The 12,387-nt window shown below is 40.3% G+C and overlaps 2 protein-coding genes across 2 annotated transcripts in view; one reads left to right on the forward strand and one right to left on the reverse strand.

The window, feature by feature from the left end:
- The first annotated feature begins 221 nt into the window (after positions 1-221).
- The window catches only part of pgbd5.S (piggyBac transposable element derived 5 S homeolog), a 47,264-nt gene continuing 35,098 nt past the window's right edge, over positions 222-12,387 (forward strand). The window contains exon 1 of the mRNA XM_018265265.2: positions 222-1,168. Within this exon, the coding sequence (XP_018120754.1) occupies positions 679-1,168 (490 nt within the window). The 5' untranslated portion in view covers positions 222-678. The remainder of the gene's footprint in view (positions 1,169-12,387) is intronic.
- Positions 7,705-8,084, reverse strand: LOC108717861 (40S ribosomal protein S21-like). The gene has a single exon (XM_018265266.2). The coding sequence runs from the start codon at positions 8,020-8,022 to the stop codon at positions 7,771-7,773; it is 252 nt and encodes an 83-aa protein (XP_018120755.1). The 5' UTR covers positions 8,023-8,084; the 3' UTR covers positions 7,705-7,770.

Genomic DNA, 12,387 nt, shown 5'->3' on the forward strand with positions numbered 1-12,387 from the left:
GAAAACAATATAAGAAGGCCAAGTTTTCTTTCTAAAAAAGGTGGCAATTCAGCAGGGGGCTAGGATCACCCCTGCATTTGGGAGAATAAAAGCATGGCCAATGTCAAGATTAATGTCACTAAACACATAGCAGAAGCAAAAACATGGGAAGCACTGAAAACCTACAATGGGCAATATAATTGTATTATACGGGTATAGAGAACAGAGGGCTCAAAGGTATAGCAGGGGGCACACAGTCCTACTTTTGAGGCACAGTAGGCAAGATATTCTCTTGTAGCAGTTCTTCACACACACTCACTGCTTCTGAGCTGCAGGTTTGAAAAAGCCCGCCCACCCCTCTCTGTTCTCCATGGCAACCACACCGGAAGCAGGCAGTGCAGGTTGAGAGCTGGACACAGCAGCGCCAACAGTAGCGATTCGTAGTACAACATTCTGAGAACTGACAAGGAATTTGCCAAAACACACGCTGCCCTGACTCTGCCCCCGATGCCAGTGCTGTCATGTAAAATTGAACTACAATTCCCAAAATCCCCCCAACAGGTTGTCCATGTGGGATGGAGCAGACCACACAAAGTAGGAGGAGCAGAAAGGCAGTGCTCGTTCATTTCGGACTCGTTCATGACATCAGCGCTGCCTTAATCCTGCCCAGAGCCCTGGAGAGACACGGGAGGCATCACGATGATGAAGGGAGCGGATGTGCCGGACAATAAGAAGGTTGCCCTGTCCCTGCTGGAATCCGCCCGCTCCCGATATGAGAGCCTGCAGATTTCTGATGATCTTTTCGGGGAGTCTGGAGATGACAGCAGCAGCGGGAACCCCTTCTATAGCACCTCGCCTGATTCACCCGCCTCAGCTTCAGGCTACTCCAGTGACAACGACAATGAGGGAGGTAGAAAGAAGCCACAGACACCGGACCAGTGCGAACTCGGAGAGGCGGCCAGGAATGTGGCTGATGGCGATTTGGACATTGGAACATCGGGAAGAGAGGAGCAGCGGGACTGTAATGACGCAGCAGCCGGGGTGTCGTTGTTAAATGAAGAGACAACACGGACTCACTGTGGGGAAGGGGATGCAGAGCAGCAAGTGGCCATAGACAACCTGGAGAAGGAGGAGGGCTGGTCACACACCCTGCAGGACAGAGACGCCCCTTATTTCAGCGACACCAGTGGTAAGAGACAGCGGAGAGACATCTGTGTATTGTCATGAGATAGAACTATTGACCCACCCGAGACCCGAGTGGTTTTCACTTGCAGCCGGGTCCAGCTGTGTTTTTGGCTTCATATCAGCCCCATTAAGCTTCAGATCATCCCAGTAATCTCCGTTCACCTCTAACGGGGCTGCCATGCCCCCAGCACTTTGGGTGGAGACGGGGCCGGGTTAGTGGGGTCTATTAATTCAACAGCTGGAGGTCAGGCACATCTCACTGTGGTGCTATCCTGTTCTATAGCAAGTGCTGCTGTATCCTAGCAATAGCCACACATTCTGACTTCCGGGTTGCTGTGATTCAGAATCCATAGAGAAATATATAGCGTTAACTATAGGACTCGCCATTACTTGCAAAGTCACCCTGAAATCTCCAGTCTTGTGCTAATTTTACCTGCCAGGACCTAGCCAGCCAGTGTGAGTCTGCAGTACATCCATCCCAGACATAACAGTGTAATCTCCAGTCCATTGAATCTCAGTCAGTGGAAAATCTTATCACTAAATGCACACAGAACTATTTCATTCATCTCATGAGCCAAATGAGTCCATTATACAACAGCTTAAACATATAGTGTGTATACCACAGTGTAGCCAATACAAACAAGCCCCTTAGATATTTTCTGTGTGTGTATATATCTATAATACACAAAAGCCATGAATATCTTGTAAATTATAGCCTTCTAAACAGTGACTAGTGATGTCATCAGTTATAAACAGTGAGTAGTGATGTCATTTTTGTCACATGACTGACTAAAACTTGTGTATTATAATACATAAAGTAACCCTTGTTGGAAAATATGAGGATATGAGAAGTTACCTCGGAGTTCCATGACCTGTATAAAAGCACTTGGCCCTCGGCCTTGTGCTTTTATATGGTCATAGAACTCCTCTGTGACTTATAATATCCTTTTTTGCACTATACACTATATTATTGTTGGTAAATGTGCCCTACAGTTCCTGGTAAATCCTGTGCAAGTTTTGTTTTTATTAGTTCAATTAGAATTAGAAGCATCCATGCTGGACCCTGGCTTAAATGGAATGTCAGAAAAACGCTTTGTTATGCTGATGGTATATTGACTGCTGCATTTAAGGTGATAGCCAAGTTGTTAGTGGAAAGTAATCCACAACAAGAAGGTGACTCCGAACAGTGTTGACCAAAGTGCCCCAGTGTGTCCTAGTCTCCTAGTTCTTATCTTCTACAGTAATAAAGTAAAAAATAATCATGGAGCACCATACTGCTAAGTTAGTACCTTCCCCAGGGGCCCCACTTACTACGTGATTGGTCACCTGGGTAAAATAGAGCCCAAATATAAAGAAAGAATGTCCCTTGCATACATGGCCACAACATTGACCAATCCAGTTACTCCCAATTATAGCAAAACACTCCATATCATCACAAGCCTCACCTCTTTTGTAACCCGTGAGTCACACCTGTGCCACAGGACCCCTGACTGCACGCCCAGGGCCGGACTGGGATTAAAAAGCAGCCCTGGCAAAAAAAATCAAAGCAGCCCACTTCAGGTATGGGGGTTATCCGGAAACCCATTTTCCGGAAAGCTCCAAATTACAGAAAGGCCATCTTCCATAGACTCCATTATATTCAAACAATCCAAATGTTTAAAATTGATTTCATTTTCTCTGTAATAATAAAACAGTAGCTTGTACTTGAGCCAAACTAAGATATAATTAGTCTTTATTGGGAGCAAAATTATATTATTGGGATTATTTAATGTTTATATGATTTTCTAGTAGACTTAAAGTATGAAGATCAAGATTTGGGAAAGATCCATTATCCTTAAAACCCCAGGTCTGGAGCATTCTGGATAACAGGTCCCATACCTGTATATATGTGTGACATTGGCAACCAAGCTCCCCCACCCACACAAGCTATAAATAAAACATTGGTGGTCAGGGCCCCCAATAAAATTAGGAAAAAAAGGTGGTCCAGGCCTCCGATAAGTAAAAAAAAATATCGGGACAGCAGACTGTGCAGAGAGGCCCATGTGGAGGGCTGGTTTTACCAACTGTGGGGCCCAATTGAAACCATTTTGGCATGGCCCCCTAAATGGAGTTTTTCCATTTGGCACAGGGTTCCAAGGCTGGGTGACGAAAAGTGACTGCCTTTCCTTTTGTCCCATGATAATTACTCATTTCACTTATTTATTTCTATAGAGTTCAACTGCAAACATAACACAGGAATTCATTTTCACAGTATTTTTGTATTTTTAAAGAACTACCTTCAAACCTTCCTGTTATATGGTAAATAGAACAGGGGAATACCTATGCTGCCATAGTTTTATGGGATCTCTCTGAACAGACTATGAGCAAACTTAGGGACTGTTCCTGCTGAATTGTGCTTAGTACAGAGGAATATCTATGCTGCCATAGTTTTATGAGATCTCTCTGTACAGACTATGAGCAAACTTAGGGACTGTTCCTGCTGAATTGTGCTTAGTACAGGGGAATACCTATGCTGCCATAGTTTTATGGGATCTCTCTGTACAGACTATGAGCAAACTTAGGGGACTGTTACTGCTGAATTGTGCTTAGTACAGGGAATACCTATGCTGCCATAGTTTTATGGGATCTCTCTGTACAGACTATGAGCAAACTAAGGGACTATTCCTGCTGAATTGTTCTGTGACCATGCCCACTATGGGAGGAATATTGAATATAGATAGCTAAACATTTATTTTTAAAAAAAAGACACTGATGCAATTTAATTTATAAAACCCAAAAGACACAGTTGCAATTCCATGTATACTACCCCAGAGGAGAGTAAAAGCAGGATGAACACAGTGAGAATTCCGTGAATAAATACCCCCAGAAATGGCACAAATGCAATTTTTGCTAACAAGGAAAGGGTTAAAAAAAAATCATGAGGCAGTGTAATAAAAATGATTTGTATCCTCTTTACTTGCCCAGCATTCTTTCTGAACTGATAGTCTGGGGGGGGGGGAGAGGATGAATCTGCAGCACCAGTGTCTGCAATCCATCCTGCCTGTCAGCTGAATACTGGACAACACAGACATACACTGGCACCTTTTTCCCTACCTGCAATTGGCTGTTATCTGTGACTGTCCCATAGCTGAGAGCACACAGGTGACGTATAGGACGCTTCTTCTTTCAGTCCCACCTCTCCTCCGCATACTTGCTTAAACCCCCACCCCCCTCAGCAGTCCAGACACGGAAAAAAAAAAACAGAAAAGAAAACATACGCGGCCCTTGGGGTGAGCTCTTCAGACTGAAGAAAATGATCTGTTTATCGTCTGCTACTGTGCGCACAGAGGATCTTGCGGGAGGAAGTAAGCTCCTTAATTTTGTTATGGTGCGGTGCGCACTGCCCCGCGGCCCATTTACACTGCACAGGCAGCGGCCCAACGGGCATTTGCCCGTATTCACAAACGGCCAGTCCGGGCCTGTGCACGCCCAATACCACCCTGATGGCAGCCCTGTAAAGATGTGATATCATGATACAACTATACTATCATGTTTTAATATAAGTATATATGTGTTCATTTTGAAGTTGTTCGATACTGTATAAAGGGCATGATAAAACAGAAATAACTGTATTATGTAATGGTAGTAGTGCCACAGCTTGGTATCCCTACATATAAGTAATCTTTTAGAAATGGGTAAAGGAGACATACTAATTTTGTTCCTTGAATGTGATATATAATACGCACTAGGCACAGGAATCCGTTATTCACTGTCACAGACGAGAGGAAAGGAAAACAGACATAATGGCATAATTAGTAAAGGGCAAATTGCCAAAAGGTGGTTCATTCACTAGAGCTAAAATCACCTTATATTTATATACAGGTTTCATTTACTGATTTTAGTGAAAACGTTATGACAGATAATAAAGACACACCTTAGCCAAAGCTCTAGGCCAGTGATCCCCAACCAGTAGCTCATGAGCAACATGTTGCTCTCCAACCCCTTGGATGTTGCTCCCAGTGGCCTCAAAGCAGGAGCTTGTTTTTGAAATCCAGGCGTGGAGGCAAGTTTTGGCTGCATAAAAACTAGGTCTAATGCCAAACAGAGTCTCAATGTAGGTTGACAAGCCACATAGGGGCTATCAAATGGCCAATCACAGCCTTTATTTGGCACCTCAAGAACATTTTTCATGCTAATGTTGCTCCCCAACTCCTTTTACTTCTGAATGCTGCTCATAGGTTTGAAAGGTTGGGGATCCCTGCTCTAGGCACACCAGTGCAATTGGTACACCACATGCTTTGCCTGCTTCCTTCGTTTCTGATATATTCATTTTCATTGCATTTAAAACACAATGAAAAATACTGGGGGTTGTAACCAATATAACTAACCTCTTAAAACAAATCAACTTCCCTGGAACTGAATCTGGGAGATCTTTGGCCATGCCCATGGCTCACCATACCATACTAAAGCTATGCTTAAGCCAGGGTTATAAATACAGATGACTGTCAAAAAATCTTGGATGTTTTTTTTCTCCAGGGCGTCCCTTAAGGTGACCATATACTATAAGATCCACTAATTTGGTTTGGTTGCAAAAAGAACAGATCCTTCCCCTATATTCCCACCTAAGGTGGACAATATTGGAACTAGGGCCAACGATCAGATTACAAGAGCAGGTATACGGGAGGTTGGAGCGAGGGTCGCATCAACAAGCTTATGTGTTCCATGATCCAATGGGAAAATCAAACCTGCCCAATCAACATCTGCCGGATTTTTAGGCCAGATATCAGTCAGGTTCCCAGATAAACTGTCAGTGTATGGGGACCACCTTTAGTGGTTAATATCAGATTTGCACTGCCCTGCCAATATTTTTAACTAATATTGTACTTTATTGTATATACTTAATGGTTTATTTCCGGTTTCCAATGTCTGTTATATCGCCAGGTATTATAAGTGGAGTCATTTGTTCTTAAGGGGAGAAAAGGGAAAGTTCTCCTTTAATTCCTTAAGGTTTGTTATGCTCCTTTTCTAAATATTTAGGGTTGCAAAGATTAGATTGGATATTAAATTATGTCATTGTATGTGTGTGACAGCCAAACAATCACTGGTTAATCTCCCTCTGCCTTTTTGTTCTAGCACGTGGCAGTATTTTTGAGTGCACACTGAAGCATGTGGACATAGAGCAGTTACATTTTAGCTTCTTTAGTATTTCCCTGGGGTTCCATTTCAGTGTCTTCCATGACCACTTAACTCAGTATTTGGTACCAGAGGTCAGGGCCTGTCTCATTATTCTATCTGTGGCATAGTTCTACCCCTTTGCCAATTAATTACAGCTCACGTGCACCCCCAAACTACCTTCCTAGTTCCTCCAATTCTGCCTTCCTCCAGTTAATCTTTTGCTGTGCATGTACATGTGCATGTAGTGGCTAATGCCCAGAGCAGAGGCTGCATGCACAGGGGTGGCACTTTTCGAATGCACAATACCTAAATCTTGGAGAAGTATGGGTTGTTCTTGAGGAACCTCAAAACATAAATTCAATAGGCCCAGGGCTATGCTGCTCTCCCAACACCCTTTGCAGACAGGGGGTGTTGCAGCAAGGTTCTAATTCAAAAGTAGCTGGAGGGTAATTTGTTAGACATGTCTTACCTATCCTGCCCAATTACCTCTTTTATTTGGGTTCTAGGCAGTTAACTATAAAGAAAGTAGACCATTTAGTTTGCCAAGCAGGCACTTAAAAATATATATGTTGTGGGACATAGTAATATCTAAATATGCCACTGTTAGATTTATCCTTTCATTGTCAAGCATCTTTAGCCACTACATATTCCTTTTATGGGTATTGGTAATACATGTGAATATAAATCTTAACATTGGTTTTGAAAGAATGTGACCGTACCGGGTACTTTTGAAAATGTGCTGACCCTGAGTTCTAGAGAATACTTTCTTTGGTACCCTAATGTTAGCTATTATTGATGTACAGGCCATCCCCGTGGGTTTGGAGGGGTTCGGGTTGACTGCCACGCAAAGTTTGCGGGCCACGGGGTGGATGCAGGCTGAACGTTAGCCTGTATCCACCCTGCTCCTGACCTCCTAGTGCCCCACTTTTGTCAGCCGCACTCTATTTTATATACTCATGCATTGGTGTGCCCCGCCCCTTCTGTGATGTCACAGCGGGGCAGGTATATGAATAGGAGCACTCTGCGGGTTAGGGTCGAGAACGGGTTCTCGGGGGTCGGCTGCGTGCCCAGTTGGATGGTCAGTTTGTACTGATGCCACCAAACTGGGAAGAATATTTGAAAGCCCTCTGTGCAACATAGTTTTGATTTCTGTGCATATGAATATATTTTTAAGTTCAGTCAAACAAATATTTTAGGCTATATAGTTAATATATGTGGCTGCCACAAACCAGCAACATACTGACAGTACAAGTGACCGCTGAAAAGTCAGCACAATTTATAAACTTGATTTTGTGTACCACCAGAGGTGTCAAAATACACTTAACTGTGGGTGTGAAAATCATTTGCATCTTAGAGTTTAAATGAGCAGTTTCACTTGAAAAGCCCTTTTTTTTTTTCTAACATTTTTTATTTTTTGTCGAGTTCCTCCTCTCAATTCCACAGTCTCTTGTCTCAGAAATTCTTTGAAACAATGCCATCATTTTTTGCCAGTCTCATAATGGAGTCATCGGATTCACCCATCCTACGAATGGCTCCACAGATGGCGTAGGTCTTAAACTGACTGTTGAATCTGCCTGTCACTATGTCGACCTCGGCGATGTTAATCTGGATGGAGGCATGGTCCTTGGCCCCAATGATTCTGTTGCTCGCTGAGCATTTACGGGGGACGTAGAGATCCACAAATTCACCAGCGTCGTTCTGCATTTTGCGGGATTGATGCTGTCACAAGGTGACCTCCTGCTCAAACTAATGGCCGACACCAAAAGCGAAAAGCCCTTTTAATCCTTTAAACCAATTACATGCTTGTCATTAGCTGCCAGTACTAAAACTTTTTTTTTTTTTTTTTACTTTTGTACCTCTTGCAATGCGTATAGTATCACTGTAGAAGCCATGGCAGGGCTGCTTTAATAAATGTCCACAACAAAAGTTTTTGAGTCTTTTGGGCAGTGAAGTTCCAACTTACAGCGAGTCCTTATCAAGGGCTCTCCCAGGCCCGTAGGAAATTCAAATATAGGTAAAGGGGAATCGCTGTATTTCCTGACAAAGCAAAGGAAAAAGGGAACAAAAACAGATATGCGTAATATGGTGCAGTATTTTCTGCTATTTTTTGTATAAATGCACCTTTAACTGTGCGTGATTAAACGTATATAAAAGTGCAAACGATGTGTGACAAAATTAAAACACTTCGATTGTGCGACTGTGTGTCTATTTTATATATATATATACACCACTGTTAATTTATATATTAGTGTAAATAATAATATAAGTGACTAGAAAAAAATTTTTACCAGTGAAAAAATAAAATAAAATATAAAAAATAAAAATAAAAAAATAAAAATAAAACAAACACCAAAAAAAAAAATTTTTTTTAGATACTAATGTGTAAAAATATCCTTATCTCACAAACACCTCTTATAATTAATAATTAACAAATTAGTTCTAAAGACACCAAATAGTAGCAAGCATAGAGAGTTTTGGTTTAATTGCTTAATTAGTTTCTTTTAAATGAAATCTTCACCCAGTGCTGATCTGGTGGTATATTATACTCACAGACGTGAGTGAATCTGCGCTTTTGAGAGAACAAGCCGTGTCCTTCCAATAATCATCCGGCAACCTTCTAGCTGGGCAGAAAATAGAGCGGCATGTGCAGTATCGTTTAAAAAAGCTGTTTAATAAAAAATATAAAATACACTCACAAACGCCTCGTTTTAAAATCGCATATAAAATCTGTGAAGTCCGCTTTTCAAATGAAACCGTAGCGTCCTTTACTTTGCTCTGCGCATCTCAGTCTTGCGCTGCAGCTCCAAACGATCTGTCTCCGCTCGACGCGTTTCGCCAATAGGCTTCTTCCAAGAGCGATTTCTTCTTCCCATAATGCTCTCCACTTTAAGCCCAGCTAGATTCAAAACTGTGCAAACTTTATCCGCACAAATGAACATAACCCATCGTAAAGGCATATCTGCACCTATAGCTAACTATTCCACAGTATTTAAAACCTCTGTTGCAACATTTACATTAACACAGTTGTTACAGCGCAGCAGCAACATTGTATTCACTATCAGTAAAACATCCATATATAAAAAGAAAAAGGAAACCTCTTGTACGTTGTTACAGTATCATATTCCTCGAGATCACATTCTTTCAATTAGTAACATATTATTTTTACTCTAGGAATGCTCTCAAATTGAAATCTATGTTTAAACCTCCTGGAGAGAGGGTCCCCAATTTATGAATCCACCAGCTTTCCTTTCTTAGTGTTTTATTTGTTAGATCTCCACCTCTCCAATCCTTTTCGATTTTCTCTATCCCCCACCATTTCAGGCCTGTTACCTTTTTATTGTGCTTTTCAAGGAAATGTTTTGATACTATATGTTTTACATTCCCTTTTTGTATGTTATTCACATGTTCTCTTATTCTTTCCTTAAGGTTTCTATTTGTTTTACCCACATACTGGAGGCCACACGGACACTCCAATATGTATATTACATTCGGGGTGTCACATTTTATTAGATTATTTATTTCAAAATTTTCTCCTGTTTTCTGGCTTTTAAAAGTTTTTGTTTTTATACTGTGTCTACATGCCTTACAAAGGCTACATGGAAAAAACCCTTTCAGTTGCTCTTTCTTTTTTTCTTTACCCTTTTTCCCATTATTCCCAGTATGTACTAATTTTTGTTTCAAATCTGGAGCTTTCTGGAAAATAATTCTTGGCTTTTTAGGTAGAAGGGGTTCTAAATCTTTATCCAAAGCTAACACATTCCAATGTTTTTCTATAATTCTTTTAACATTATTGGCTTGTGAATTATATTGTGTTACAAAGCACATGTTAAACCTCTCTTTCTCTACATTTTCTAGTATAGTTGTCTCTTCTTTTTTATACTTAAGCATCTGTTTTCTGTCTTTATCCCTTATTGTCTCATATGCTTTTTGTATTTCCCTTTCTTGATACCCTCTATCTTTAAATCTTTTTTTGAGGATTTCGGATTGTATGTCATATTCTTCCAGAGTACTACAGTTCTTTCTTGCAAGATTCAAATGTAAGTGAGGAAGGGAAGGAGTTTGTCATAGATGCTATAGAATTTATTTTAAATCATAATTTTTTTTGGTTCAACGACAAATTCTTCCTCCAAACCTGCGGGACAGCCATGGGAACTAGGTTCGCGCCCAGTTATGCCAACCTCTTCATGGGATATTGGGAGAAGCATACCCTGGGAACAATGGCACTGGACGCGAACCTAGGGATCTGGAAACGCTATATAGATGACATCATAATTATCTGGAAAAAAGGGGAAGTAGAACTAAAAAGATTTGTAGAACAGATAAATTTAAATGAGTTCAATTTAGAATTCACATTAAATTTTAGCTCGAAAGAAATACATTTCCTTGATTTACAAATTTATATAGAGAATGGTAAAATATGCACACGTACCTACTTTAAAGAAGTAGATACAAATAATTATGTGCTGGCCTCAAGCAATCATAATCCACAGTGGATAAGAAATATTCCACAAGGACAATTTAGAAGGATTAGAAAGAACTGTAGTACTCTGGAAGAATATGACATACAATCCGAAATCCTCAAAAAAAGATTTAAAGATAGAGGGTATCAAGAAAGGGAAATACAAAAAGCATATGAGACAATAAGGGATAAAGACAGAAAACAGATGCTTAAGTATAAAAAAGAAGAGACAACTATACTAGAAAATGTAGAGAAAGAGAGGTTTAACATGTGCTTTGTAACACAATATAATTCACAAGCCAATAATGTTAAAAGAATTATAGAAAAACATTGGAATGTGTTAGCTTTGGATAAAGATTTAGAACCCCTTCTACCTAAAAAGCCAAGAATTATTTTCCAGAAAGCTCCAGATTTGAAACAAAAATTAGTACATACTGGGAATAATGGGAAAAAGGGTAAAGAAAAAAAGAAAGAGCAACTGAAAGGGTTTTTTCCATGTAGCCTTTGTAAGGCATGTAGACACAGTATAAAAACAAAAACTTTTAAAAGCCAGAAAACAGGAGAAAATGTTGAAATAAATAATCTAATAAAATGTGACACCCCGAATGTAATATACATATTGGAGTGTCAGTGTGGCCTCCAGTATGTGGGTAAAACAAATAGAAACCTTAAGGAAAGAATAAGAGAACATGTGAATAACATACAAAAAGGGAATGTAAAACATTTAGTATCAAAACATTTCCTTGAAAAGCACAATAAAAAGGTAACAGGCCTGAAATGGTGGGGGATAGAGAAAATCGAAAAGGATTGGAGAGGTGGAGATCTAACAAATAAAACACTAAGAAAGGAAAGCTGGTGGATTCATAAATTGGGGACCCTCTCTCCAGGAGGTTTAAACATAGATTTCAATTTGAGAGCATTCCTAGAGTAAAAATAATATGTTACTAATTGAAAGAATGTGATCTCGAGGAATATGATACTGTAACAACGTACAAGAGGTTTCCTTTTTCTTTTTATATATGGATGTTTTACTGATAGTGAATACAATGTTGCTGCTGCGCTGTAACAACTGTGTTAATGTAAATGTTGCAACAGAGGTTTTAAATACTGTGGAATAGTTAGCTATAGGTGCAGATATGCCTTTACGATGGGTTATGTTCATTTGTGCGGATAAAGTTTGGACAGTTTTGAATCTAGCTGGGCTTAAAGTGGAGAGCATTATGGGAAGAAGAAATCGCTCTTGGAAGAAGCCTATTGGCGAAACGCGTCGAGCGGAGACAGATCGTTTGGAGCTGCAGCGCAAGACTGAGATGCGCAGAGCAAAGTAAAGGACGCTACGGTTTCATTTGAAAAGCGGACTTCACAGATTTTATATGCGATTTTAAAACGAGGCGTTTGTGAGTGTATTTTATATTTTTTATTAAACAGCTTTTTTAAACGATACTGCACATGCCGCTCTATTTTCTGCCCAGCTAGAAGGTTGCCGGATGATTATTGGAAGGACACGGCTTGTTCTCTCAAAAGCGCAGATTCACTCACGTCTGTGAGTATAATATACCACCAGATCAGCACTGGGTGAAGATTTCATTTAAAAGAAACTAATTAAGCAA

Source organism: Xenopus laevis, chromosome 5S (genome assembly GCF_017654675.1).
Source record: "Xenopus laevis strain J_2021 chromosome 5S, Xenopus_laevis_v10.1, whole genome shotgun sequence".
Taxonomy (NCBI): Eukaryota; Metazoa; Chordata; class Amphibia; order Anura; family Pipidae; genus Xenopus; species Xenopus laevis.

Excerpts from the sequence above, each read along its gene's own strand:
- LOC108717861 (XM_018265266.2), bottom strand. The coding sequence starts at position 8,022 with ATGCAGAACGACGCTGGTGAATTTGTGGATCTCTACGTCCCCCGTAAA.